The 26966-nt window shown below is 54.2% G+C and overlaps 9 protein-coding genes across 12 annotated transcripts; 4 read left to right on the top strand and 5 right to left on the bottom strand.

Annotated features, from left to right (window-relative positions):
- Positions 1–363: 363 nt before the first annotated feature.
- H310_04979 (hypothetical protein) lies at positions 364–4189 on the top strand. The gene is made up of 7 exons (XM_008869572.1): positions 364–441; positions 490–1230; positions 1281–1509; positions 1554–2102; positions 2159–2377; positions 2442–2660; positions 2720–4189. Exons 1-7 carry the CDS (start codon positions 413–415, stop codon positions 3041–3043), a joined length of 2310 nt encoding a protein of 769 aa, XP_008867794.1. The 5' UTR covers positions 364–412; the 3' UTR covers positions 3044–4189.
- On the bottom strand, positions 3054–4180 carry H310_04980 (hypothetical protein). Its single transcript, XM_008869573.1, has one exon. The coding sequence runs from the start codon at positions 4125–4127 to the stop codon at positions 3135–3137; it is 993 nt and encodes a 330-aa protein (XP_008867795.1). The 5' UTR covers positions 4128–4180; the 3' UTR covers positions 3054–3134.
- Positions 4190–4534: 345 nt separating the features above from the next.
- H310_04978 (hypothetical protein) lies at positions 4535–6373 on the top strand. Of its 3 annotated transcripts, XM_008869569.1 has the most exons (6): positions 4535–4948; positions 5012–5123; positions 5171–5244; positions 5289–5373; positions 5421–5963; positions 6016–6373. In XM_008869569.1, the coding sequence occupies exons 1-6, from the start codon at positions 4552–4554 to the stop codon at positions 6158–6160; spliced, it is 1356 nt and encodes a 451-aa protein (XP_008867791.1). In that variant the 5' UTR covers positions 4535–4551; the 3' UTR covers positions 6161–6373. The 3 variants fall into 3 exon arrangements, with proteins under 3 accessions (XP_008867791.1, XP_008867793.1, XP_008867792.1); XM_008869571.1 differs by having other exon boundaries at positions 5012–5244; XM_008869570.1 differs by lacking the exon at positions 4535–4948 and having other exon boundaries at positions 4970–5123.
- Positions 6260–7735, bottom strand: H310_04977 (hypothetical protein). The gene is made up of 2 exons (XM_008869568.1): positions 6598–7735; positions 6260–6542 (listed from the first exon to the last, which is right to left on the bottom strand). The coding sequence occupies exons 1-2, from the start codon at positions 7630–7632 to the stop codon at positions 6426–6428; spliced, it is 1152 nt and encodes a 383-aa protein (XP_008867790.1). The 5' UTR covers positions 7633–7735; the 3' UTR covers positions 6260–6425.
- Positions 7736–8131: 396 nt separating this feature from the next.
- Positions 8132–10397, bottom strand: H310_04976 (hypothetical protein). Its single transcript, XM_008869567.1, has 13 exons — positions 10204–10397; positions 10083–10160; positions 9815–10011; positions 9558–9757; positions 9458–9510; positions 9268–9407; positions 9162–9207; positions 9018–9090; positions 8862–8961; positions 8601–8810; positions 8511–8553; positions 8392–8448; positions 8132–8342 (listed from the first exon to the last, which is right to left on the bottom strand). Exons 1-13 carry the CDS (start codon positions 10378–10380, stop codon positions 8241–8243), a joined length of 1476 nt encoding a protein of 491 aa, XP_008867789.1. The 5' UTR covers positions 10381–10397; the 3' UTR covers positions 8132–8240.
- Positions 10398–11913: 1516 nt separating this feature from the next.
- H310_04975 (hypothetical protein) lies at positions 11914–14064 on the bottom strand. The gene is made up of 4 exons (XM_008869566.1): positions 13374–14064; positions 13040–13314; positions 12801–12984; positions 11914–12750 (listed from the first exon to the last, which is right to left on the bottom strand). The coding sequence occupies exons 1-4, from the start codon at positions 14054–14056 to the stop codon at positions 12009–12011; spliced, it is 1884 nt and encodes a 627-aa protein (XP_008867788.1). The 5' UTR covers positions 14057–14064; the 3' UTR covers positions 11914–12008.
- A 1800-nt stretch (positions 14065–15864) lies between these two features.
- H310_04974 (hypothetical protein) lies at positions 15865–18013 on the top strand (the record flags this gene model as incomplete). The annotated part of the gene is made up of 3 exons (XM_008869565.1): positions 15865–15968; positions 16016–17306; positions 17359–18013. The coding sequence occupies 3 exons, from the start codon at positions 15865–15867 to the stop codon at positions 17827–17829; spliced, it is 1866 nt and encodes a 621-aa protein (XP_008867787.1). The 3' UTR covers positions 17830–18013.
- Positions 18014–18624: 611 nt separating this feature from the next.
- On the top strand, positions 18625–21277 carry H310_04973. Of its 2 annotated transcripts, none has more exons than XM_008869564.1 (2): positions 18625–18918; positions 19000–21277. In XM_008869564.1, exons 1-2 carry the CDS (start codon positions 18663–18665, stop codon positions 21045–21047), a joined length of 2304 nt encoding a protein of 767 aa, XP_008867786.1. In that variant the 5' UTR covers positions 18625–18662; the 3' UTR covers positions 21048–21277. The 2 variants fall into 2 exon arrangements, with proteins under 2 accessions (XP_008867786.1, XP_008867785.1); XM_008869563.1 differs by having other exon boundaries at positions 18639–18918; positions 18973–21222.
- On the bottom strand, positions 21183–26779 carry H310_04972 (hypothetical protein; the record flags this gene model as incomplete). Its single annotated transcript, XM_008869562.1, has 21 exons — positions 21183–21617; positions 21673–21874; positions 21921–22235; positions 22279–22457; positions 22517–22657; positions 22708–22851; positions 22915–23046; positions 23090–23181; positions 23230–23363; positions 23410–23609; positions 23678–23775; positions 23826–23916; positions 23972–24397; positions 24466–24699; positions 24791–25558; positions 25618–25817; positions 25873–25921; positions 25969–26025; positions 26084–26260; positions 26315–26524; positions 26579–26779. The coding sequence occupies 21 exons, from the start codon at positions 26777–26779 to the stop codon at positions 21183–21185; spliced, it is 4485 nt and encodes a 1494-aa protein (XP_008867784.1).
- Positions 26780–26966: the final 187 nt, after the last annotated feature.

The following is a 26966-nucleotide window of genomic DNA, read 5'->3' as shown; positions in this document are numbered from 1 at the left end:
GGAAAAGGTGTAGTATAGGAATATCGTGCAATACAGGAATTTTTGTCACGATGAGTTTTTCGATTATTTTGGAAAGCTTTCAAGCTGAAGGATTGGACTCTAAATTATCTACGGGAAAAATGTACGATGGCTTGGTGTCAAATTCCGAATGAAACACAATATCACTTTAGTTTTGGAGCAGCAGCTTGGTAGTGTACCGCAAGTGCTTCAAGAATTAAGGAGATCCTCCCATCAAGTACCGACCTTGTCGTCCGTGTGGCGCCATGTTTGGCGGCAAACCAGGACGAACCAATTTGAATCCGACCTGTTTCCTCATCGATCCACAAATTCGAACTACAAATTAGTGTTGAAAGAATTGTAATGAATTAGTGTGATTCCAAATCTCCCACAAGACCGCACATACACCAACATCATGTCGAAGCGATTCCCGACGCCGAAATGGTACGCGCACATGACAGCTTTGCAAAGTATGACGACCTCATGCGATAGGGCCGGAGTTCCGACTCGATTGAACTCGAAAGCGTACCTTGAGGTGTGGAAGGATGGAGTAAAGCTCACCGAGAAACTGCCCATTGGACAACAAGCATGCACTGTCCTTGGCCGCAACACGGACGTGTGCGATTTTGAGTTGGCACATCCAAGCATCTCTCGGCAGCATGCTGCAATTGTGCACACCAAGGCAGGTACTGTTGAAGTTGTGGACTTGGAATCGGCACAAGGTACAGTGGTGGACGGTGAGACCCTTTCAGAAAAATCCGAGTTTCGCAAAGCTGTCGACAACGGGTCCGAGGTTGTGTTCGGAGCCAGTACGCGAAAGTATATTGTTCGCGGGTTGAATCAAGCTCCCGAGTCGACAATCCCGACAAGAGGCACGTCGACGATCGCTGAATTGGCGCAATTGCCAACTGGATTTGCAACGACCAACAGTGCCAAGCAGTCGCAAAAGGCCGCCGAACGACTTGCTCGCGACGAGGAAATCCGCCGTTTGACAATGGAAATGGTGACCCAGGCACCAAAAGTCCAGCATGTTGCAACCATGCCAAAGGACGAAGACGACAGCAGTGAAGCCAAACCCCAGCCATCTGTTCGTCGAGGTCCTCAGAACAATCCCAACATCAAGCCAAAGGAAGAGGAAGTAGAAGATGCAGCAGTGAGTTCAGATGGACCCGAGTCGGACAGCGATGACGACGACGCCGACGGCGAGAGCCTCTCGCGCGACCTTGCTCTGCGGTACGTGTGGTTGCTCCAACTCCACAGCAATGTGCCTCAATCGCGATTAGGTACAACTTGCCGCTGAAGAATCAAGTCGTCTTGACGTCGCATACGAAGTCCATCACAAGCATCGCCGTCGATGCACCAGGTGCTCGGGTCGCGACTGGATCAATGGACTACCACATGAAGTTGTGGGACTTTGCGGGCATGGCTCGTCAAGTGCGTCCATTTCGAGACAACGAAGTCGAAGAAGGTCACCCCATCATGGCGCTGAGTTACAGTCCGACGGGCGATCGCGTAAGTTGTGCTTTCCGCGCTGTGGATGACAACGCCATGACTAGGTGCTGGCCGTGACGGGTTCGTCCCAGCCCACGGTGCTGTCTCGAGAAGGCGTGAAGGAGCACCAGTTTGTCAAGGGTGATATGTACGTGATGGACATGGTCCACACAAAGGGCCACACGCACAGCTGCACGGGCGGCGCGTGGCACCCGACGCTCAAGCAGTCGATGGCCACGTGTGCCCTGGACGGCACCGTGCGGCTGTGGAAACTTGACGGAAAGACCGCCTTCAACAAGCTTTTGAACGACCAAGTGATCAAGTTCAAGAGCAAACAGGGCAAACGCATTGAAGTGACGACGTGTGCGTACAACATCGACGGCTCTGTCGTGTTCGGGGCGACTGCGGAAGGGTCCGTGTTTGGCTACGACTTGCGCCGGTCGACCACGTTGACCCCGTCGTTGAAGCTCCAAGGCGCCCACGCTCCTGGCAGTGCTGACTTGTCTGTGTCGAACATCAAGTTTGCCAACGAAAAGGTGTTTGGAACCCGGTCGTGCAGTGACGACTGTGTCAAGCTTTGGGATATTCGAAAATTGGCCTCGCCATTGAAAACGGTATGACAACTCCAGAAAGGCATTGAATCCATCCTTGAATCGCGAGGTTTCCCTAGCTGACGGATGTCCCGAGTCACTTTGGTGTGGCGAATATGGCGTTCAATGCGACCGGCACCGCCGTTGCCGTCGGGACGTCTGTGCCTTCAGGGAAGGATCGCCATGGACAAGTCCTCTTCTTCGACGTCCTCACGGCAGTCAACACCCCCCTCACCTCCATCGACATGCAGGCAGATGAAAGCGCTGTATGCGTGGCGTGGCATTCCAAAATCAACCAGGTAAAGACCTTGATCTATGCTCTGTGTCTCTCTGCAAGTTGAATGCCAACTATTTGCGCCGTAGGTGTTTGTCGGGTCGAGCGCCGGCAGCGTCCGAGTGTTTTATGATGATGCGATCAGCACGCGGGGCGTACTCTTGAGTGCAACGAAGAAGCTACCGCTGGCGAGCGCAGGGTACGTCCGCATTGACGAGTCAACCGACGGTGCAATCGTCAACCCGCATGCACTGCCCATGTTTCGTGACGCGAACAACAAGAAGCCAAACAAGCGAAAATACGCCAAGGTGATTCATCCACGACTGCTTGTTCCACATGATGAGAGAGCGACATGCGGTGACGGTAGATTCGCATGGACCCGATTGCGTCCAAGAAACCGTCCAAGCCTATCACGGGCCCAGGGTTTGGCGGGAGCACTGGCGGTGGCACCCTTACGCAATTCTTCATGCGGGATCAAATCAAGAGCGAGTCGATTCGCAGTGAAGATCCCCGAGAGGCCATCTTGAAGTACGCCAAAGTCGCCGAGGCTGAGTCGACGTACTTGGGGTCAGCGTACGCAGCCACCCAACCGAGGGACCAGATCGCGGCCGAGTACCAGCTCGCCAAGGAAACATTGGAGCAGGAGAAGATCACAAAGGAAGAGGAGACTCGTCGCTTGCTCGATCTTTAACAACGTGTCGTGGGGTATGTGGAGTTTTAGGTGTTTTATTCATGGTACTACGTCGTGTGGGGGCGGTCAAGTTGCAGGTCGTCCCTTTTGTCTATGACTCGTCCGCCGGGACCTTGGCCTTGCCGAGCAAGTGTGGCTTGAGCAGCTTGTTCATGGAGAACATGGTCACCTTGTCTTCTCCAAACAAGTGCGTAAGCGTGTCATCGCAATTGATTTCTTGCTTGTTGTCGGGGTTTTGAAGGTTGTTCTCCTTGATGTACTCCCACAGCTTTTTGACGACCTGCGGCCTGCTCATCTGGACTTCGCCTAACAGATCTGACAGCTCCTCCGACAAAGTGAGAGGCGCGTTGATGCCTGAGTTCGGAGCGGGTGCAGCACGCTTCGGTTTCTCGCCCGTCTCCTTCAATTGTGTCTTTCGCGCCAACTTGGCCGCCTTCTTGCGCTCCTTTTCCGCAGTCTTTTCCTCGTCTTCCTCGCTCGACTCGCCATCACGCTGGATGTCGGCCCACCCACCGGCCGGAAGGTCGTCTGGCTTGACTACGTGTCGCTTCAGGTACTTGTTCATTGAAAACATGGTGAACGAGTCGCGTTGAAAGACGTTTTTGAGGGCGTCGTTGAGGATAATGGTTCGCTTGTCGTTGGGGTCTTGTAGCCCTTGTTCGCGAATGTATTCCCACATCTTTTTGACGAGTTGCGGGCGGCTGCTTTGAGTGATGCCGAGCACTTCCGACAATTCGGGACTGAGCAGCATTTCGACTGCAAACCCACCCGAGGCACTTCCGTCCTCGTTCTTCTTGCGTGGGGCGCGCTTCTTGGGTTCGGCCTTGACCTTGGAGGCGCCACCCTTCTTGGCCTTCTTGGACGGGGGCGGGGCGTCCACTTCCTCTTCGTCGTCGCCCGAGTCGTCCTCCTCTTGTTCTTCAATGATTTTCGTGATTTCGTCATTGATAAAACTCTTGTACTCTTCCATGGACACACCAAACGTGGATTCGAGCTGCTTGCGGACCATCTTGCGGCTCATCGTTTCGAGGTCGGACGCGTCCAGGATCTTGCGGATCGCCTTCGCCAGCTCGGACTTCTTCATGCTCGAGGCAACGTGGCGATAGTAACACTGGGAGCCACCCAGACAACCGCCCGAGAAATCCCGTCGTAATAAATCCATAGAGAGGCCCAGTACAAGCGAATTTTATCACGCGTCGTCGTCATTGGCTGGGAGGCTGTACCCCTGAAACCACTCGGAACTCGTATGGGAAACGGCAGCACACAGCCACCCACTGTTACAAGGGAGGCCCACGGGTCGTTGGGTCGGCTTGTTGCGCGCACGGCGGTGGAGCCATGGACGTGGGATGCTAAAGAAAGGACGCCGTCATGTCGACGGCCGGATCGTGCGCCGAAGGATCCGGTTGACGAGACCGGATATTGGCAGGAGGTAATGAAGGAATCGTTGGATTGGCTGAAAATGGTGAATTTGAACCAATGAAACAGAGGAGAGGCGGACGAGAACCCACATGGCTGCCGTCGCGAAGATCGCGCAAGAAAGAACGAGAAACCCCACGACAACGATGCAAACGACGCGTGATGCAAGGACGATCCGAGTGCTATGGTGGTGCGGACTGGTTGTGCTATGTCTTTCGTGGATGTCGTCTTCAGTGGATGCGGTCGCTTCGGGTGGTCCCGAGCAAGTGCACATTGCAATTGGGGGAGTCAACTCTGCTGGCATGGCGATCAGTTGGGTCACGGAGAAAACAAGCGAGTCCCGCGTTAAGTATGGCCTCCACAATGCTTCATTGGACTTGGAAGGTCGAGGCACTCAGCCTGCCGCGCAGTACAAATTCTGTCACTACACCTCTGGGTACATGCATCACGTGCTCTTGCCATCGTTGCAGCCCAACACCACCTACTTTTGTACGCTCTATGCGCTCCATCAGCATGTCTTTTTACGTGGCGACCCTAATGGCAAACTTGTAGATACCGTTGGCGGGATGGAGTCAGGGTGGTCAAAAGTCCTGTCGTTCCGTACCCCACCGAAGCGAGGAGATGTGAATGCACAACTTACGCTTGCAATTGTTGGCGACTTGGGGTGAGTGGCTCTTGTATGGAGTGCGCACACGACAACGCACTGCGTAGCCAAACCAATTACTCGGAAGAAACTTTGGGGTACATCCAACTCAACTCGGCCGTAAGAGCCGTTCTCCTTGCAGGTGCATGGACTTCTAGCAGCACCCGAGTTACATACATGTCGCAGGCGATCTCTCATACGCGGACACGGTGCAAACTCGATGGGATACATGGGGTTCCCTCGTTGAGCCTTCCACGTCTTGCATTCCCTGGTGCAGCATTCGCTCTATTGAGGCAGCGTTCACGTTGCGGATGGTAGGATGATGGCTGCTGGCAACCACGAGATTGAAACTTCATGCCACTCGACTACATTCGACGCATACCAAGCGCGGTACCGCATGCCTTTTGCCGAAAGCAACGCTTCTCGAGGGAATCTCTTCTATTCGTTCGACGTCGCGTCGGTCCATGTTGTGGTGCTGACGCCGTATCTTCCAACTTATCGCGGGTCGGCCCAGTACAAGTGGGTTGGCCGCGACCTTGAGCGAGTGGACCGCAGTGTAACACCGTGGATCGTCGTCATGATGCATGGGCCTTGGTACAGCAGCAATCGCGCGCATCAGAGCAAGGTCGAGCCGCAGCATGCCATGCGAAAGGACATGGAAGACCTCCTCTTCGACCATCGAGTGCACCTCGTCTTGGCTGGTCATGTCCACTCTTATGAACGAACCCTGCCAGTCTACCGCAACGAGCTCACGGTCAACGCGCCGATCTACATCACGATTGGAGATGGCGGGAATCGTGAAGGGCTGGCCGACAAGTTCATCCATCCTCGGCCAGTCTGGTCTGCATATCGAAGAGCCAGGTGGGGCGAGAACGATCCCAAAGGTGGACATGCTAAAGTTTCCCATCAACAGGTATGGCTACGGTCTCTTCGAGGTCAAGAACCGGACGCACGCGTTGTTTGAATGGCACGAAGACGAGCCAACCAAGTCGAACACGCGCGACTTTGTGTGGGTTCACGCACGATCAAGTGCACGACAGAGCCAGCCACGGCCATGAGAAACTTGCACGAAGGCTGTAGCAAGCATCGTAGCTTGAGTTGGTGCTCCTTGAATCGAACTCGTTATGGGAACGATGACCTGCATCCGTCGCCCTCAAGTAGACTGCCACAAACCACAACGAAGTGCGAGGGCATCGCAAGTTGCGAGGAGAGCATGCCGTGTGGATGGCGTACGTGAAACAGTATGGACATTTTACACTTGAATAGCAGAGACGTGTTCATTGCGGCGGTACAACATGCAAGGGACGGAGGATAAATATATGGCTATCGCAAGACTTTGGGCGGCGTCCATTTCAAGAGCCGCGGGCGACATAATCGCACGGGTCTTGACGCGGCCAGCAGTGCCTTGGCGGTGACGTGGCAGATGCCAAACGTTTGTTTCTACGACACACGTTGACCAGTCGTCGTCACCGTGATGCTCGATCGAGAAACGTACCATGGGAGTCTTCGCCGTCGCTCGCACCGTTTTTTCCGACACGACAAGGTCTTGGCATGCCCGCAGCGTCTCGATAATGTCCTCGGGCTTGATGGCTGTCGTGGCACTAAGTTTCTGGATCGAGACCGCTGATGTGGACGACCCCATCTTGCATAACTCGGTGAGGACAATGAAGCGCCAATATTCCATGTACGCCGAGCGACCGAGCGCCGACAGCGGCTTTTCAGGCGTCCCGACCGTGTGCTCGCGTTTCGTGAGTTCGTACGACAGCGACAGGAGCAACGAGCCATAGCCTTGTCGTTGATACGGTGGAAACACGACAATGCACGACAAGTTGTACTGGTCCGGGTTGGCCTTTTCCTTTGAAAAGTACCCCACCGGATGGACGCCGCCCGTGCGCTTGTCGTCAATACAGAGGAGGTAGAACCAAAACACACTCACGTCAAAGTAGAGCGTCTTCTGGTCCATAAACAATTTCGCCAGCAGGCACAGGTTCTGGCAGTACGTGGAGCTGGTCATGCCGTCGACTTCCACGAGAACGAGAGACGAGGATGGCGCATCCGGCATGGCTTCTTCGTATATGGTACGCCCAGGCGGACGTTGTTTGGCCAGCGGACAGTCGTCGTTGCGATGGTGCTCCAGCAATCGCTTCGTCGACGTGTACCCGAGACAGTCTTCGCACACAAAGAGCTTATTGTCGGGATACATGTGCGTCGGATATGGACTCGGGTACCACGTTTCGATTTCAAACCGACCAAACTCGACGACTGGGACTTGCTGCATCTGCATCTTGTTTTCCGTGTCGAGAGCATGCCATTTGCCGTGTGGACTGACCTCAGCGACCTTTGCAGGCACATCATTCGCGACAAAGTTGCTCATCTTCGTGCGCTTGAACGCGGAAAAGGCACTCGCTGTGGACCGGGTCGTCGCAGGCTCGATGGGTCGATGGCCGCCACTTCCAACCTGGCCTCTTCGCTTGAGCGCGGGTTGCGACAGCAGTTGCTCAGACTCAGCCGTACGTCGACGAAGTAGCATAGTGGTGCTTTGATCAGTGGCTTGGAAGATATGATGTCGGCAGGATGGCGTTGGGCTAAGCGGTAGGTAGTCGCGGTGGCCCCGACGAGACGGTGTGCCGTGCCACACAAAATTCAATGGTGTTCATTTTTCAAAATATTTTTCGTAAATTTAAATTGAACTTGAAATTTGTAAGCAATTATTTGATGTGATTGCCATAATGAATCGCTGAAGTTTCGATTCTACATCGTCATGGACACAACAGAGGTGGAACCAACGGCAGAGGAATTGGGGGCATTGGACGGCGTTGTTGGGTGACGGTCGGCGAACCATGTGACCTGTCCTCCATCTCATTGCATGAGTGATGCAAGTGGATGCAGTGCCCACCGCACTGGATGCAGAGATACCTTAGCTTTGCAACATAATGGAGAACGCCTAGAGTAGAATCAAGGCACAGTCGTCCGCTCTGTGCTGATGCTCCTGACAACGAGCCTCACCGCTGGAGGTTTACTACCCCACTGCACCTAACTTCAGGATCGGTTCTGTTAATCATTGCTTTTAAACACGGCGCTGATGTAGAACACGTTCATTCGACCCCATTGCCTCGGAAGCGTGACCCCGAGATCCCCTCAGTCAGATTGGACATCCTTGGCCAGTTGCCGCAAATGCTCGAATGTGTACAATGACGAAGAGTGGCCATCGCTCCACACGACAGCAAATGCGTAGTTTCCCTGCATGCAGCTGTAACGCACACCAATAGAGCACGCGTCATAGTCACACCTTCCTCTGGACCGCTGTGGGTCGAATGTCGTCTGGAATCGTAGCTGGGTCCAAGATCTAGTCGTTTGTGCAGATGAACACGTTGGCACAACCCCGTTGCGTCCAATGGTCTTTCGCACCTGCTTTCCCGTAAATTCTTCAATGCATTGGGCACATCGGCATCTACATCCAGGTGTTCTAGAGTCATGCGCCAGACACTGTTGTCATACCTCGCACGGAGATCCACGGGGGACAAGACTGTTTCTTGAGCACTTTCCGTGGTGAAGAAGCGCAGCACCATCCCGCGTGTCTTGTCGAACAAGAGCTCGGGGGCCACACGGGCCAAGTGCTTGAGTTTGACGCATTCTTCCGCTACAGTGGTCGCTAACCCATCGTAGACGGCCGTCATGCCCGGCAGCGCGTCGGTCAGTACCAGAGGACTAACACCCCACATATCAAATGACTTCTTTCGCTGCGAGACGGGGACCGACCTGCCAGAGTCGACGCTTTCGTTCATGGCATCGGCCATCGGCAACTGGAACGTGTACGGGATGCTGTACCGCGATTGCAGCGTGTCGAGGTAGCCCTTGCCTACCAAGTGCATTGGAAAGATCGACTAACAGCATGTGGAATGAATCTTTCCACACCGAAAGGATAGTGGCGGTGGCCGTGGATACAGTCAAAATACGACATGTTTTCGACGACGGCCGACGTCGGCACCTAGGTGGAAGTGCTCAAGTGACTCGCATGCTCATTTTTCGGTGTTTGTAGAGAAAGGAGCTTTGACATACCTTGAGGTCTTCGAACATGGAAATGCCCTTTTCCACATCGACAAAGCTACAACAGCAACAATCATCCAAAGTGGTCTGAGTGGGAGTGACTCTTTTACTAGCTTACCTGAGCTTTTGCGGTGTTGTCACGATGACGGCGGTCGTGATCGCGACTTGCTGCGCCAGCGACATGTGGATGTCGCCTGTGCCAGGCGGCATATCGATGACCAAGTAGTCGAGGACTCCCCATTCGGTCCCAAGCACGAGCTATCAAGCGCTATCCGTTCGGAATCTTAATGTATCGGCACGCAATGTACCTGATCGATGACCTTGGACACCATCGCCCCCCGCATGACTGCCGCGCCTTTGCCTACGGCCACATCGTAAAAAAGACTTGTGTCAACGTGGATTTCGTGCCTCCAGCGCCAGGCGCAGCCTTGCTATTTACAAACCCAAACGACATGCATTGCACACCCTCAAACAGCACAGGTCGCACGAAGTTCGGATTTGCCGTCGACTTTCGAATAGCAACGTCTTGCGGCGAGATCATTGATGGTAGACTAGGGCCGTAGATGTCTGCATCGAGGATGCCGACGCGGGCCCCGCGCTTCTTCAGACTAAACAGTACGTGTTAGCGTGAATGAAAAACGATTTGGAAAGAGCTTGGACGGTACGCAAATGCCAAATTGACAGCGACGGTGGACTTGCCGACGCCGCCTTTGCAACTGGACACGGCAATGATATTGCCGACATTCGCCAGGGACGACGAGCGATTCGCTTGGATGTTGCGTGGGGTCGGGTGCAATAGAGTCACGTCTGCGTTCTGAACCCACGGCAACGCTTTGATGCGGTCCGTGGCTTGCGTGATCCACTGACAGCCTTGATGGTTAGCAATTATGTATGCAATGTACGAACGCTATGAAGATGGTATGAATCGCCAACCTCTTGGTTCTGCAACAACACAGGAGACGGAGAGTCAATCGTGCATGACACAGCATGCTCTTCCGTGATTTGCAAGTTCTACGAGAGCGTCAGGATGCGAAGGTGTCGAAACGAGACGTACTTTGACACGGCCAAGCGTGATCAAGTCTTGACCCACCAAGTCGTCTTGAACCTGCTTGAGCGATTGAAGGACCTCTGCTTCAAGTGATGCGAGATGTCGTGGGCTGATTGAGGACATCGTACGCCGGGCCCATGCGAGGGCGCCACCGGCCCCGCGCATTGTGGTGCCACACAGCATGTTTGCTTGAATTCCAAGTGGAAATGGCAAACAAACCAATCAAACGCTTCTCTTAATAGCCAATCAAAACATTTTCTGCATTTACGCAGTTAACTGCTCAAATTGATTATAAAATGGCGAAAATCCAAGCTGCCCATGCAAATTGTCCTTTTTGAGAATCCATCCATGGCACCAAGGCTTATATCTGGGCGATGGGACCAGCCCAAACGCATGACGTCGACAGACAAATGATTGCCATCGCTTGATGTCGACGGCATACATTGAACTCCTCCACCTCATGGTGGTGGGAATTCTGTTGAAACCTCTGGACGCGGTATCGAACGATCATATACCTCTCGCTATTTGTGTCCATGAAGCTCTCTCGTCAAGGTTCTGTGCCCGGAATAGAAACGCCACGACGAAGCTTTGAAGCGTCGCAGGTTCCGCGACGGACAATTGCATGTGTAGCAACGGATAGGTCGACACGACCGGCCTTTGATGAGATACAATTGCACTCCATCGTTCACAGCTCCAAACTGCTCTGGACTACTATTCACGACACAGCACACATTCACTGACAACCTGGAGTGCTTTTTGCTCTAGCCAAGCTTATGACACCCGAATGAGGGTTTTCAGCAGCGCATAATTGTTTTGCGCGTGCGTGGTGTTCGCTGAATGGCCGCATGAACCGCGTCACGACTTTCGAACAACCAACTGGACGAAGGCACACGGGCACTGTGCGCGTCGATGGACCCAAACGTCCCCACAACCGTCCGAAACATGAGCAGGTTCAGATTCACTGGGTCGGCACCATCATGACTCAAAGTTGCGTTCAGGAAGCGAACTTGCTGCTCGAACTGACAAGTTTTTGTTGAACATGATGGAAAACATGGCCACCATGGACCGGTTGGACGCGAGTGCCCAGTAGCAATTGAACATGAACTGCATCGGCACCATCGTGGACGACTTCTGGGCTTGCTGCGTCAACCAAGCCGTAGCTCAAACAAGACCCCGAATGCGTTTATAGTTTGCCACAACGGAATGGCCATGCAATAGCAGACCCAATGGCGAAACCAAAGAGATGCATACACAACAAAAGTCGACAATATTTGAATTCCAAGCCGCGCCAGTAGCTCCGTTTGGCTACATAACATCCATTCAGCAGTTGTGCGCGTTCATGTGGGGAAGCAGGGTGGTGCTGAGCAGGTTCCAATTTGAGTATTCGACGGTCGACAAGAGCAAGTGCCATGGATGTCGGGTGCTTCTTACTCGTCCACCGCGTACGTATTGGGCATGTGAGTCGTCGCGAGATCGATGGGCGTGGTGGACTCGTGGTCCACACTTAGGTGTGCATTGATTTACATCGACCACAAACGCTTGGGTACCAGTCGCGTTGTATCGAGGCCATCTCATGTAGTTGGGCATGTAATGCTGCAGAACGACAAGAAACGTATCGGCACAGCTAGCGACAACCGCAAAGCGAATTTGAACGACATGACCGGCGCCGGGACAGCAGCCGCCGCAGCGTAGACTCAGTAAGGTCTAGGACAAAAAGTGTCGGCACAGGTATCAAATGTTGTTTCGACAACTGCTGCGGGTAAACGATGTCAATTGCCAAGGATCGACGAAGTGAAGTAGTCATTCAAGTGTTAGCGTTTCTTGAGCGCTGCGACTCCAATTGCGACGGTCGCGACAGCTGCTGCCGCAAACCAACGCCACTCGGGCTTGGACCAGATTGACTTTTTCGGTGGAAAGTGTTTGATCATCAATTCACCGTCGCCTTCGACTTCAAACCCGAGTTTGCGATAAAAATTGCGTACGCCAACCCCTGCAATCACGGCCATTTTGGTGAACCCGTTGGCTTGGGCGATTTCTTCGGCCTTGAGCATCAACTGCGTGCCAAATCCACCATGTTGGGCCTTGGTTTTGTCCGCACTGTTTACGACAACCAATTGGCCATACACGTGCAGTTCACGCACGAGGGCAGCGCCTTCCAACTCGGGGAAGACGCCACCACCCGCTGTCGACGACAGTCGCAGGCGGCAAAACCCACATATCGTTTTCTCGTCGGGGGTTTCAAAACTCAAAAAGTACTCGGTACCTTCGTTCGCCTCGTACATGCGCACAATGAGCTCGGCCTTGGTCGCGGCGGGCGCGTCGGCCTTGATTTCGCGGCATCGAATGCAACGGCAATGGAGCCCCGCTTGTTCCATTCGCTTCAAAATCACTTGACGCAAGTTGGGCTCGTCCGTCCCACCCAAAATGTACTGCGACGGAATGTCGCGAATGACACGGTTAAGTCGAATCCACGGATGCACGTGCACCTTAACGTCCATGAGCAACGCCATCAACTCGTTGTCGCCGTACGGCAGGTACTCGCCAGAGTCGTACCTACACCCCAGTCTCAATGGATTGTCGAGAGCGAATTTGTTCGTCCTTACCATCGCTTGATTACCGTCCACGGTGTGACTTCGCACGGATAAATCTTCCACTGGTCCGCTTGCAAGTCAGGCGAGTGGAGAACGTAGTCAAACATGGCGCGGTCGAGCTCCACCGAGCTCCCTGGCAAGTTGGGCATCAAGTGAATGTCTGTTTTGTAGCCGCAGTCACGTAGAAGCTTCATCGCTACCATTCAATCAATTGCCATCCAACCTCTTCGCAACAGGATTGGCGTTCATACCGCGCTTCGCGTCTTGGGTGGTGCACCCGCGGTTGATCTTCTTCAAAATCCCGTCGTCCGTATGTTGAATCCCAAGTTGAACACGTGTGCACCCATACCGACGGAACCGGCGCAGTTCCTCGGGCGTGATGCAGTCCGGACGGGTTTCCAGCGTGATACCAATAATTTTGACCAGCGTCGTCTCGTTCTCGAGCTTTTCTTCGTCGAGGGACCGCCGTTCGCGCTTCTCGCGGTCGTGGAACGTGTTGGCAGCGTAAAACAAGTCGCGGATGAATCTAACACATCAATGCAACCTTAGAACGACGGCGATCGAGGGCATGGAGGTGCGACGCACTCTTCTTGATACGACACCGGGTACGATGCCCATGTCCCGCCCAATACTAGCAACTCTATCTTGTCCACAGGGTGTCCATTCAATGCAAGAGTCACACAGCGGTCGCAAAATTGAAGCACAGGATCGAAATGGTTGCGGTTCGCGCGAAGTACACTTGGTTCGTCGTGAAGGTATGACCGCGGTTGGTCGGGTTCGTTCGGGCAGTAGTAGCAGTTCCACTGACAGCTGAACTTTTGACCGTGGGGATATGGGCTCGTGAGCACCGTCACGACCAGCACCCCGCTTTGGCTCTTGCCGGCCTTCTTCACCAGCAGCGAGTCAATCGCCAATTGAGGCGGCGCCACTCCACGCTTCACCAATACGTTGTACACAAATTTAATCTGCGACTTTTTGGGCAAGATCTTGTATTGACGGCGGAGTGCAATCAAACATTTCTCGAGAGCACGCGGCGTCTGCGGGTTCCATTCCACGACAAACTTGGTCATTTCTTCGTACCGATCCCATTCTTCAGCCGGAATAAGCTCGTCCCATTGCCGATAGATGTCTTCCAAGTTGTTCACAGGTTCGTTTCGCCCCCCACTTCGCTTGTACGTGTTGGGATCATTCTCGCGCTTCTTGGCCTCACGGGCCAATGCCTCCGCATCCATGCCGTTGAGCCCGCTGTCATCTTGTGGCGCGTCCATGCGAATTTGTATTTGGTCTTTACTTTTGATTGGCCATGGCTGCAGTTTCAACGTTCTTATCCGGATATTGAAAACAACTAGAATAATAGAACTCAATTGGCTAGAATTTGCAAAATTTCATGCATTTTTGAGACTATTGGTGCCAAACGGATACGTGGACTTCTCTGTGTGAACTGTGGAACCCAGAGATGGGATTAGCCATGCGTGGCATGGAGGGTGATACCTGAGCCACCGAGTGCATTCCAAAGCAACTTGCGCAGATGCCGCGCTTTGATCCACTCGACGAATCGCTGTGGAAAAGTGTCTGGAACGCATGACATGGTTTCTTGGATCCAAAGCGGGAGAAGTTGCGTGAGCAGTCGAGGCATACTATTGGTGTCCGTCAAGTGGTGAGTCTTCCCACCGAATTACTTGCGACATATTATTGACATCAACCGTCAATTGACTAAACGAAGCGTCTGCGGACAAGCGTTCCTGTCTCCATGAATTGCGTCAACCTCGTGAATGAGTGCATATCCTGACAGCAAAGTTCACGTAGCCAGTTTAAGTGAAGGCAGCGGGATGTAGAACGTAGGCAGCTCTGTTGCATTGGTCGTCGTGATGTGATCCAGCTCAAATAGTGTGACATATTGCGAACTAGACGATGCGGACACGAATAAAATTCCCTTCTGAGCAGAGTTGGAGTGGACGAGCCGCAGACACATAACTCGAATTGTCATGAGCACCAAGGGGGCGGCAAATCATATACTACAAAGCAGAAGCTACAACCTGGTTCATCTAGTGATTGAAATCTCATTGAGATTTGACCGCCCCAAGTTCATATGCACAGTGAAGGTATGCAACTGCGCCATGCTGCCCCACAACGTGCTTGGTGTCGTCATCACCGTGTCCCTTGACGGGCCAGTTGAGAAGAGCCCGTCACGTAGGTAGATGTGTTGTCCAAGTGAATCCTGCCTTGGCTCAAGAATGTGCACGGGATTCGATGGCAGAAGCTCCTGACGCCAACGCCGTGTCTTAACAAGTTGTTCAGTTTGACAATACCCTTCCTTGAGGACACGACACCGACGTGAAAGGCGTCAAGGCAAATTGGATCCATGTCGCCTTATGAATCTGAATCCAGTTGTGCTTTGCAGCGGGAACAATTGGCAGATGGCGCCACGACGATCTGTTTCGAAGCTGCGCAAGGGCCAGTGACATGACATGTGTCGTTGTCAATACCGACTCCAGGGTGAGTGACGAAGTGTATGACCACCGAACATCGATGGCTTCGTACCCGTGTGGCGTAAAGCGTTGGCAAATGAATCTTTGGCATGGCCAACACAACCGTGGCGAAACGCATCGACTTGCATCTCACGTCGACGGATCGATATGAGGTCGACCAAGAGCTCCGTGTTCACGATGACATCACTTAGCAGGGTGTATTGGATTCTCTTCCTTACTGGATTCGACTGAACAGTACTCATCATGCGCACCAAGGTGGACGACAGGCAGACCAGCTAGTCCAGCTGCAGCTCCTGCACAAGGATGAAGCTGTCGCTGCTCGTAAGTACAAAATACGGATGGTAGGCACAACAAGGGGCTGCCAATACGCATGAAAACCATGCGATCGAGAAGCAAATCTATATCTTGTACTGACGCTCGCATGGCGCGCTCGATGGCGGCTGCCACATGTGGCGTCGTAAGTTGAAGTGCACTTGTTGCTGATTGGGCAAATGAATTGAAATTCAGCGTTTTAATTGGCCAATAGCGAATGGCGGATAAATTTCTCTTTATCCGGACATCACACCAATCGTGCGCATTGACAGAACATGGCCAAGGGCAACAAGTCAAAGCGACCTCGCCCCGATGCCAAGCCAGCGTCCAGCGGCAGTCTCGTAGTGGTGAATCCGGCACTTCTTCGCTCAATGAACAAGTATTTTGATCTACCAGTAAAACGATATGAACTGATGTTGCCTGCAGACCTAGTGCGCCACTGGCAAAGAAACAGAGGGCGTCCAACGACGATGGAAAGGTGAAACCTGGAGCGAAGCTGCCGACGAGTCAACCGTCGAAGAAGAGCGAAGTTAGCAGCAAAAATACTGACAAGCCGAGCGGGATGTATGTGTGTACTGTGTGCCGCATTCCCGTAACGACAGGAGCGAAAGCAATGCATGAACAAGGGAAGAAACACAAACGAGCGGTGCTTGAAGCCGGCGGAGCTTCAATGACTAACACCTCGTTGGTGGATGCCACAGCCCGGTCAACCGCACCTCAATCAGCAGCTTCTCCATCAATTGAACCGAATACACCACCGCTTCAGCACGTCCTCGTTCGAGACGAAGATGTATTAGGGGTGGTGTACTACCTCCTCGAAACAAAAAAAATCCGCCGGGCTATTGTTGCCCTGCCCACGAAGCCGTCAGGTCAACTCACTCCACAAATCGTTGGTGGGGCGTTGAAGCAGCTGGGGTTCTCCGTCTCGACAATTCACTCCAAGACGTCGTCCTCGATGCGCAAGCTCCTTCTGGAGAAATTTCAGTCGACTGACGAAGGGATTGTTGTCACGACGGAGCACTTTGCACCGATGGTGTCCTCTAATTCACACTCCAGTGTAGTCGTTGCCATTCACGTCCACGGGACCCCACCGCCGTGGGGATATGCCATTCTGGCTCCCGGTGCGGTGCCGCCTTCCTCCGTCCCATTAGACGTCGCCAAGCCCTTGCTCCAGAAAGCCACGTCGCGGGCCAACTTGGCCACGGTCATCTTTGAGTTGCAACAAGAAACCCAGCCCACCGACCACGATGCGCAATGGGTCCAGAAACTCGCCAACGCGTCTGGGCTAGACGTCCCCGACGCTGCGTCCAAGTCCTCCAAATGTGTTAAACTGACTCCTACGCAGCAAAAGCTGCAAGCATTGTCTGAGAAACTGTATATCCATCTCGCGACCCCCCTGGACGCCGTCGGAGCTGTCAACCTCGCCAAAATGAAAGAAAAGCTGCTCGCAGTTGGCCTCGTGGCCCAAAATGCCGCGACAGGCATGTCCATCCATAACACCAGGTTGTCGGCGCAAACTCAATGGCTGGATACCGCGGACGGCCGGGAATTCGGTGGGTCGTGGGATGGGCATGTGCGGCATGGGGCGACGAAAGATGCGACATCGTTGGTCGTTCGGGCCAACTTAAGTACCACCGACCCGTGGGCTCCAAACCCTGAGCCCTCCGACAAGCAGCAATGGGGAGGACTGTATGGAAAGCCCTGTGGCCACAACGAAGTGCGTCGAGTGTCGAGTTTTGATCGAAGGTGACGTGCTGTTTGTATCGTAGGTGGTCATGCATACTCTGCGTCCATTTTTTCCGCAAGAAGTCCTGAATGCAAGGGTGTGCAGTCGAGCGAGGCCAGCACCAGGGAATGACGGGTACGACGGGTGTCTCGAGTACATTCAGTGGCAGTGTCGCACCCACGATCGTGCCATGACATTGTGGGATGCCGAGCACTGGTGGTACGTGGCTCGCGATGGACGCACGTCCCGCGTGTCCAAGAAGGTTTTAGTCACCAAGCCGTTGTCGTTGATTCGATGGCTCGTGTCGAATCTGCGACTCCAAACGATTCGATGGCATGGCAGCATCGCGCCAGCGTCGCTCCTCGAAAGTTTGTGCCTCGCGCTCGTGTGTGGAACGACGCAAACGGCTCAAAGACTCCCCCTGCACGTCCGGCAATGTATTTTGCAGTACGCCACGACTGGAAGTCGGGAAGCATGGCAGCGAATCGACCTGTTCGAGAAGAATCGCCATTGATCATGAAATATCCATCCTGTAGACAACGGAGAGGTTCTACTCCAGTAACTACATATGATGCTGTCCGCGTTGGTTGGTACTCTAGCACTTGGCATTGTTCCTGGCAGGATTCAATGCTTTCTTGCCCCCAATGAAGTGCGCTGTTGTCGTCGAAATCCACAAACTTCTTGTCTTTGTTGTCCAACATCTCCATACTTCTTATCGTCCCTTGCCCCTTATATCTGCTTTGGATTTGCTACATATCGTTGTTCGACTATTGGGGTGTACGCTTTTCAGCTTAAGAGAACAAACGTAGTCCTGCACAAGTTCCTTGGTTGCTTTGCCCATGGCCATCACGCCACCACCGTTGTGGCATTCAGTCAGCGTATCCGTCGGAGGTTACGAAACCGATCTACGTAACCGGCGAGAGGCGTCGTGCAAAGTCGGGTTGGAGCCCCCTCGCTTCACCATTTACGACGTGGTCAGCTCGTTAACTTGAATTTTACACCACGGTGCTGCCACACACGCGATCATGGTTGGGCATTCCACGGGCCGAGTGCCGGCCGCCAGGAGCAAGGAGGTTGTAGCTGGAGGTGACTTTTCGTATTAGAAGAATCGTTTTGATTGGCCACCAAAGGGACACAGTGGCATATGATTGGCCCGTGGCTGGAGTGGTTTCGCACACTGTCGAGCCGAAAAGTCGCCGGGTTGATGCACGGGATTGGGTGCCAAACATTGCAACCAAGCGAGATTGGCGACTAAAGTTTGGTTGAAACGGACGCAGGCGCTTCCGACGCACGCTCGAACAATAGTTCATTGCACAATTTGCTTGACACGTTCAACGAGGCACGACCATGAAGGGAGCGTACCTTTTCGCAGTGTTAGTAGGCATCAAAACCATCTTGGCTGACACCCACGAAGGCGCCGCTGTCCGCTTCAACAAAGTTGACAACGATGACGACTCGTTCGGCGAACTTCACGACAACGACTCGTTCGGCGAAAGGGACGAAAACGACTCGTTTGAAGAAGATGACGAAAATGACTCGTTCGGCGAATTTAACCATAAACGCTCGTTCGGTGGCGTTATCGATAACGACTCGTTTGGCGAAGGTGGCGATAACGACTCGTTCGGCGAAGGTGGCGATAACGACTCGTTCGGCGAAGGTGGCGATAACGACTCGTTTGGCGAAGGTGGCTACTACAGCAAGCCTTCGTATGGTGGCAAGGCTACCTACAACAAGTACGGCAAGGGTGGGTACGGCAAAACGCCCAAATCTTACAACGACAACGACCATGACAATGACTCGTACAGCAACAACAAACCCGGCTACGGCAAGAAGCCCGTAAACAAGCCTAGCTACAGCAAGAAGCCCGTGACAAAGCCTAGCTACAGAGATGACGACTACAAGCCTGCCAAGGTCAACTATGGCAAACCGAACAAGAAGCCCACCAAACCTGGCTATGGCAACATTCATGGTGACGACTACGACGACGACGATTACCACACGTACCCGTCCCCCGTGTACGAGCCGTGGACGGCCCACTACGCGAAGGACACTGAAATCCCGTTCCCATACACCTACTTCACGCAACCAGACGCTCCGACTATCTTAAAGGTCCCCAAGTTGGGCGACTACCATTGTTTCCTCACGGGCGCCCCCTGGACTTCATGCGGTCGCAAGAGTTTGACCAATTACTTTCTGGACCAATGTTTGGCCTTGCACTTCACATTGAGCGCCAACGTCGATGGCATTTGTGGCGGCGAACCCCCAAAGCCCACCCCCAAGCCCTCCGAGTACAATGACGACTACTACGGGCCTGGCTACAAGAAGCACCCAATATCTGAACCGATGGCCACCACCGCTCCCAAGCCCACCAAGAAGCCTGAAGAAGGCGGGTATGGCACACCGGCGACGGCGGCCCCGTCGGAAGCACCCTACGAAATTACGCCAGACTACTTGAAGGAAAAGTGCCTCCAGAGCGCGTACGTGTCGATCACGACGGCGACTGTCATGTGTTTGACGGAAAACTACATCCGCATCAACTTCATCGAACACTACGCTGCCGACGCGTGCAACAACCCGGTCGAAGGCCCCACGTTGTACCTGCGCAAACTGCACGATTTCATCAAGGAAGTGATCAAGTGTAACCCGACCGCCGGAGCCGACTACCCCAACCTGTACCGGTCATTCGACGCGTCGGCCAACACTGGCTACAACCCGAACGCCCCGTTCTACGTGAGCCCGAGCGACAAGAAAACGGTCTACCTGCAAGACTACACGAGCGGCGAAGCGTCCGGCCTCGCGGCGTTTACGATCGGCGACCGATTTGCGTGCGCCAACCCGAACCACCTCATCCCGTCCCCCACCTCCTCTGGCGCGTACTTGTACCTTAACATCCCCAGTACGACGCACTACTGGACAGGCATGAACGTGCCCGATGGTGGTGCAGTGTTCAATCCCAAGAACAAGTACTCCAACTTCAAGTCGAGCGCCGCTCTCGCAGCCCTCAAGGACCGCGCGTACCGCTATTGCAAGAACGCGGACTACACGACGGACCGCACCCTCGTTGGTCTGTACGATTCCGTCCACTACATTGAGCGCGATACGTCGGCGCTGCGCCGCCCGCAATCGATCGCCGAAATCGCCGTCCGCAGCGCTGGGGTCCACGAACAGCCCATCCTGGAAGGGTTTGGCATTTTGTATTACTGTGCGTTCCATGCGTGCCGCGCCAACAACCACGGCGACCTGTCCAAGTGCTACCCGACCTTCAACTCGGACAAAGACTGGTCGTTGCCGCCTCGAACGCTCAAGGCGGAATCGGACGCAGTCACCAAATGCATCGACGACGACTACTTGACGACAGAAGACATCACGACCAACCAATTCGTTCAAACGTACAACTACCTGCTCTCCAAGCGCAGCTACCTCTGCCTCGCCGAAAGCGAAATCGTCGACTTCTTGACCCTCGTGTACCCGCAATGGGCGACGGAAGACGACGCGATCTCGCTCGTGTACGGCCGCCACTTGGCCGACGAACGCGCTGAAATCGAGGGGGAAGACACATGCCCGTCTACTCGAGACATTTACAGCGTGCTCCACACCGCCCTCAACGACTTGATTCGCCAGTGTGCCGACAACAAGGCAAAGGCTATCAAGCACAAGATCTACGGCAAGCCTCAGTACGGCAACCCGCAATATGGCGATCCGTACGGCCGCCCTGCCAAGTATGACGCGTAGGCGGACAGCCCCGTGGCACGTACACCTCCACTGACAGAGCCCACAAACTGGAGCTGCTGTTCCTTTCGTCAAGTGACAGTGGAGCGAGTTATCATCCCGTCTTGCTACGTTTTGGTAGTGTTAATCGTTTTTATATCAAACTTCTATGGATTGGCAACATGCCGTCCACGATTCCCTCGCCACGGCCGCCGGGAGCCATGCATTCCACACGGCACATTCCATGTTGCGGCACGCCATCGACTCGCGGTCCCACGACCCGCCGAACGACGACCCCATGCACTGCGCACACACTTGACGTAACGACGCAAGTTCGGCGTCGAATAGACCCAATTGGGATCGCACTGCCAGGTGGGTCCGTCCCGGGGCCGCTCGACACTCGGCGCAAATTCCTCGGTGGAAGCTCCTTGTGTCACAAACGCGGCAGTGCTGGCTCGAGTAAAATGCGTCGATTCGCGTCATCGACTTGGCCGGCCCACCAGTCGCACGCTCTGCTTTCCGAGGCAGGACGTTGTACCATTGTCGGACATCCACGCCCATGAGAATCGCCAGCCGCTCAAAACTTGGCAACATCTAACGGAGCCAAGATGACAGCTCACCAAATATCCAATTCTTTGGCGAAGCGTACTTGTTTGGTGACGTAGTAGTCGATATTGATCGAATGCTTTTGAAGTGCTACCATTTCGTCGGGAGCAACCACCAGGTCCATCAACCTTGCTCCTGGCGGACCTCGGACGACCACATATGCCACTCGTTCTGCATATCGTGGTTCGGCCCGATGATCTTTTGCCATTGCTTTCTTCGCCACCAACACGCCGGGGGGACCTTGGCTACAACGCAATTTGTCAGCGGCAGTGCTCGAGCCATGACGAGTACCCTGCATACGTGCCCAGGCGAACTTCCTTGGCAAAGATGTAGTGCCGGAGCGGAATGTTTCCGTCGTGCATATCAATCCAGTACCGTTGGAGGTATTTCTTGCATGCGGAAAGGTCACGGGTGGCAAAGAGAAGTCGAAGCCAATGGCGCATCGGGTGCTGTACCACGCCGCACGAGTCGCGCCGTATCGTTTCGATGCCTTTGGCATCGAGCTGGCCTTTGTCGTGAATGGATTCGAACTTGAGCCCAACATATCGCTTCTTGGAGACGAGGAAGGAGCCCATGTACACCTTCTCGAGCTTCAAACACACTGGTCTAGACATAGTCATGAGAGTGGTTTTCCTGCGCCTCGACCAACTTTGGATTTTGTGCCGTCACTACGTTTGCAATTTCCTGACCGATGCGCAGCGCTTGCTCGAGCGTTCGCCCCCGCAGTTGGACGAAAAGACTGTCGGTATCTCCATACACGACGCGGGCGTGCCATGCCGCATGGGACTCGACTGTTTTCACGGCCGCTTCCAGCGTGGTGCGGCCACACTACATACAGCCAGTTCCGACTCAGTCCTTCGTTCTCAAACGAGGAAAGGTGCTCATGCCTGCACGATGGCGTCTGCAAGCTGCGCACATGGCATGCGACCAGAAAAGCTGGCCGCCATGTATCCGTACGTGACGTTGGCGATCATTTTGAGCGCCATTTGCCGCGCATCGAGCACACGACGCAGTTGGCGATCCGTCGTCTACGACGTTTCCTTGATGAACAAAGTTCGGGACGAGAAGGATGTCGTACAGCTTTCATCGCTTGCTTAATCATGATGCGGGTCGACAGGATTTCCGACAACACGAGCGGCATCACGCCTTGGCGTTGGGACTTTGGACAGAACAACACGCCATTTGGGGTGATCGTTGTGTTGAGTCCCGACTCGAGAAGACCCTGCATCCACGTCATGGCCCCTCACGACGCGACGAAACGAAGACGGCGGTCTCTTTTGTCTACCTTCGTGTCGACAACGTAGTTCGAAACGGCGCCAAAAACAGTCTCGAGCTCGTCGTCCATGCCATTCTTCAGGCGCCCGAGGCACGTGGAGTAGCAAATATTGTACGCAATCATCATGGATGGGTACAGAGACTGCGCACGTCATGAGAAGAGGGTACCAGAAGTTCGATCTCACCTGAAAGTCCAGAACTACCACTGGGTCGCCGTAGAAAGCAGACATCGGTTCCATGACGAGGGGGATGCACTCCATGGGGGGCTGCGCTGCGACTACAACGGCACTTATGTTGTGGATCTTTTGTGGAACTGTGGATCGACCTTGCTGTCGGTTGGGGGAGATCATGATGTAATTGAACCGCTTCGTCACACGAATGTTTACCGCTTCGACTCGATATTGCGACCCACGAGAGAGCACGGAGAAAAAGTCAATGCCGAACAGTCGAGCCATTTCACTGCACCAGATAGGAAGAATTGCTTTCAACATGGTAAGGATCGTACCTGGTCCGTGTGATGAGCTGCATGGCATCGAGCAGCGACACATTGAGCATTGTCTTGGTGACGACGTGCTCAAGCGCTCGCAATCGCACGGACCCACTCGCTTGGAACCACTGGGAAAGGACTTGAAACGAGTACACTGGAACCCGTCGCTTCAACACGTGCGCCACGACCGATTCAAACGTGTACCGGGCGAGTTTGAACTAGCCAGTGGAGAAAAGTACTTGCCAACTTTGGACGGACCCTGTTTGGGTAGGAAGCACCCCTCTACCTCGGAGCGAGCGCAGCGCCATAGATTTAAGATATGCCGACCGTGCATCCAAATTCCGGACGCCTTTTTCATCCCCCATTCGGTACCAATCTTCGCGGCTACGTAACACCATCAACAAGTCCAAGCTTCAGTCCAACCCGCCGCGTACGCTGTCCGTCGAATGCGTTGGATGGCATGAACGAGTTTCGTGAGTCCATCGGCGCCAGCGGTAACCTGGACAGAGTTTGAATCAAATTCACCTGATGTAGAGGCAGTCAGGAATAACATGATGCAATTGAGGGAATGGGATCGTACTGGCGGCGACAGCATCGTGGCCCGATCGATAAGGTACCCCCACGATCCTTGCTGCACTTCAAAACCAACAAGAAAATCAGGGTCCCATGTATGCACGAGCCGGTCCAGCGCCACAAACAGCGCGGCTTCACTCAGCACGGTCTGCACAGTCACAATGCGGTTGGCCAAGAACTGCTTCGAACGAGCTGTGGCATCGTCCGCTGCATCGACCAAGAGAAGTCCGGTCTCTGAAATGCACGTGCTGCCTTCATTTGCCTCCAACGTGTACCCAATCGCGACGACCGCGTCGTGGGCTGGGTCTGGTAGCAGGGCCTCCCGCGTGTTGACGTGCAGTTCGACCGACAGTATGGTGACATGCGACGTGTGGACGATGCTTGGTGCCGTTCGAAGTGCTGGCTGGGACGCTTGCCACGACGATCTCTTTGCCTACACCGATCGCACGAGTGCATTTAGAATCCACAACCAGTTCACGTCTGTCCCAACTCGATACATACCGGCAACGCTCCATCTCTGTCTGCCCGCAATTCCGCCGTGGTGGGGGGAGGACGAAGAGGTGTTCGAACACGTTGGATCTTTCGTCGCGACGTGGGGGTTCTTGATCCTGACGCGCCTTCAGGGTAATTTCGAAGGCGCGCTAACCCGTGTTTGTGAAATGCTACGCGGCGGCCAGCAAAGACAACGGGCTTGTCAGGTACGTCATCGTCGCAGCTGTAGTGTACCATTGGCATCTACGGGTGTTGGGTTTGAAAAATAGGATCTCTGCTGTCATCGTACGAGGACTTTGATATGTACACCATACATGGACACCACCAAACATACCTCGGTCCAGCCGCCCGTCAAGACATCATGCACAAGGGGGGGGTCGGCGGCAAACTTATACACGCCTGAAGCAGTGCCTGAGTCACTGCAGCGCACCGGTGGTGTCGCTTTTGGCGACTCTGTGATGTCTTCAATGACATTGTCACTGTCGACAGGGGCTTCCACCACTTCATGGGCAATCGGTTCGAGGCGCCCGCCGTCTTGCGCCTCCCACCACGGCTTGTCATCGTCATCGGGGTTGTCTAGTTTCTGCTGGGACGCCATGATGTCGCTGCCTTCGTTATCGTCCTCTTGGCCCTCCAGGTCACATTCTTCATCGTCACAATGTTCATTCCACCCTTCTCGCTGGGCGTCCAACATGTCGCCTTCCGTGCCTGTATTCTGCAGGATCGCCAACAACGCGAGCAGCTCTGCATTTTCAATCTCTTTGTAGTCTTCGTTCGGTAGGTCCCCATCGTCCAGCTGACTGTATGTAAGCATGGGATGGATGGATTCGTGTGGCGATTGCTGCTGGGACAGCAGCGTGGACTCGAAACCAGAGGACGCAGTGATTCCAGTGCTGACGTCGTTACTTGCGTCCGTCGCGGCCTTGACCTTGCCAAGTATCGACTCCAATGACGCCCACATCTGCTGGTTGAAGTCGGATTGCGACAGCGGGGACGCCTCGTTGCGTTGTTCGTCGGGGGTCCCGCCAACTTGGCGCGGGATGCTCAAAGGTGCATCGGGGGTGCCATGGAGACCGGCAGCTTGCCGGCGGAGTTTTTCCTCCTGGAGAGAGTCGAATGGACGATGGTGTTGAATCTAGAATCCTGGATAGTCCGACGCACCTCCCAAAGAGGTGCCAGCGATGGCACGTAGCACTGGCTGTCCGACATGGCACCGGTGGGGTTCAAGATGCATTGGCTCGACACATCGAGCTCTAAACTGCAGACGGATGTTCGACCGTTCCAAGACGAGCTCGAGACAACTGGCGCTTCCCGCCCAGCGAACGTTGTCCCTGCACTCGGTGGGGCCAGCCACACCGCATCTACTCAAGAAGGTCGTCGACGGTCGGTCGCAATACGGCATGCATCAAATCGTACTGTTGTCTGATGACAAGTGAGGTTGTGCATGCGGCAGTGGCCGGCGAAACTATCGAGACCAAGTCAACGATCCACTTGGACAATCGAGGCCCCCACCTTGAAATCACGGGCAATCAAATAATTCATTCCTTCGATGTGGTAATCTGCAAAGACCTGGCGCATCCGACACAACCTTGTCGTCCCTCTTGATGGCGAAGGAGTATGGACGTACTTGGAGAAGGTACGGGATGTGCGCCTCATACGGCTGAAATGTGCGCTGCGTGACCAGGCCGCTCTCGACAACCTGCACAATTCGGCTCATCATCGCGGGGTCGTACATGAAAACCTTGACGAACAGCGCCTCGGACGAGTGGTAGCCGTAGAACGGTACACCTGTCACGACGGCCAGCTACAAGTTGAATATTGATGAGGTTTCGACTGCACCGTTGTGGGCATTCCCAACCTTGGCGATTGTGATGGTGTGCGGACGATGAGAAGCTTTGCTAGCATGTACGGCCATGGTAGCTGCTTGTGGCGCCTTGCCATTTGCCTGGGACAGGGTCCGCACGGCAGCCTCAATATCTTGAGCAATCTTCGGAAGCAAGGCGACCAGTTCGTCGACGGACTCAAATGCATGATCGTTCTCGCAACGCATGTAAAAGTAAGGAAAGATCTACATCCCTTGGTTACATCAAGCGATGTGGGCGGAAATTTCAAGCTCGTGTACCCCGTGCACGTGCACGCAGCACTTTTGTCCTGCAGGTGTTGCGCCAAAGATTCGAACGACTGGAACAACCCGAGCGCGTCGGTAGCAAGGACCCTGTGGCAAACAAGGGATCGCGAGTGCTGGTAGTGGCTTTGCCATGTAGTAGTTTACATCGACCACTTCCACGCGCATCATCTCTTGGTCGTCCACGGCGACCCTCATCACTGCAATTTGACCGACTCGACCGTATGCATTGCCAAAGGGTATTAAGTTAGCGGGTTAGCGACACCACCTCACTCCAGTCCGAGCACCACATCCCTCAAGCATCAGAGAGTGAAGACAGCGCAACCGTCTCCTCGATGGGCACTCCATTCGTTGCCATTCTTCAGCGCTGCAGTGCGAATGTGTG

This window comes from Aphanomyces invadans (genome assembly GCF_000520115.1).
Source record: "Aphanomyces invadans strain NJM9701 unplaced genomic scaffold supercont1.8, whole genome shotgun sequence".
Taxonomy (NCBI): Eukaryota; Oomycota; class Saprolegniomycetes; order Saprolegniales; family Verrucalvaceae; genus Aphanomyces; species Aphanomyces invadans.
The sequence above is the reverse complement of the archived record's forward strand: the minus strand, read 5'-3'. Positions and strand labels throughout refer to the sequence as shown.

Bases quoted from the DNA above. Each gene is read 5' to 3' on its own strand.
- H310_04979 (XM_008869572.1), top strand. From the start codon at position 413: ATGTCGAAGCGATTCCCGACGCCGAAATG. The intron at 442-489 runs GTACGCGCACAT...CTCATGCGATAG, and splicing joins CGATTCCCGACGCCGAAATG to GGCCGGAGTTCCGACTCGAT. The intron at 2,378-2,441 runs GTAAAGACCTTG...TTTGCGCCGTAG, and splicing joins GGCATTCCAAAATCAACCAG to GTGTTTGTCGGGTCGAGCGC.
- H310_04980 (XM_008869573.1), bottom strand. From the start codon at position 4,127: ATGAAGAAGTCCGAGCTGGCGAAGGCGATCCGCAAGATCCTGGACGCG.
- H310_04978 (XM_008869569.1), top strand. From the start codon at position 4,552: ATGGCTGCCGTCGCGAAGATCGCGCAAGAAAGAACGAGAAACCCCACG. The intron at 4,949-5,011 runs GTACGCTCTATG...GCAAACTTGTAG, and splicing joins GCCCAACACCACCTACTTTT to ATACCGTTGGCGGGATGGAG. The intron at 5,964-6,015 runs GTGGGGCGAGAA...TCCCATCAACAG, and splicing joins TCTGCATATCGAAGAGCCAG to GTATGGCTACGGTCTCTTCG.
- H310_04977 (XM_008869568.1), bottom strand. From the start codon at position 7,632: ATGCTACTTCGTCGACGTACGGCTGAGTCTGAGCAACTGCTGTCGCAA. The intron at 6,543-6,597 runs GTACGTTTCTCG...CGTGTGTCGTAG, and splicing joins CGACGGCGAAGACTCCCATG to AAACAAACGTTTGGCATCTG.
- H310_04976 (XM_008869567.1), bottom strand. From the start codon at position 10,380: ATGCTGTGTGGCACCACAATGCGCGGGGCCGGTGGCGCCCTCGCATGG. The intron at 9,408-9,457 runs GTACATTGCGTG...AGCGCTTGATAG, and splicing joins TGTCCAAGGTCATCGATCAG to CTCGTGCTTGGGACCGAATG. The intron at 9,091-9,161 runs GTATGTCAAAGC...ACTTCCACCTAG, and splicing joins CCATGTTCGAAGACCTCAAG to GTGCCGACGTCGGCCGTCGT.
- H310_04975 (XM_008869566.1), bottom strand. From the start codon at position 14,056: ATGGACGCGCCACAAGATGACAGCGGGCTCAACGGCATGGATGCGGAG. The intron at 13,315-13,373 runs GTGCGTCGCACC...TTGATGTGTTAG, and splicing joins CCGGTGTCGTATCAAGAAGA to ATTCATCCGCGACTTGTTTT. The intron at 12,751-12,800 runs GTAAGGACGAAC...ACTGGGGTGTAG, and splicing joins TGGACGGTAATCAAGCGATG to GTACGACTCTGGCGAGTACC.
- H310_04973 (XM_008869563.1), top strand. From the start codon at position 18,663: ATGAAGGGAGCGTACCTTTTCGCAGTGTTAGTAGGCATCAAAACCATC. The intron at 18,919-18,972 runs GTGGCGATAACG...CGTTCGGCGAAG, and splicing joins TAACGACTCGTTTGGCGAAG to GTGGCGATAACGACTCGTTT.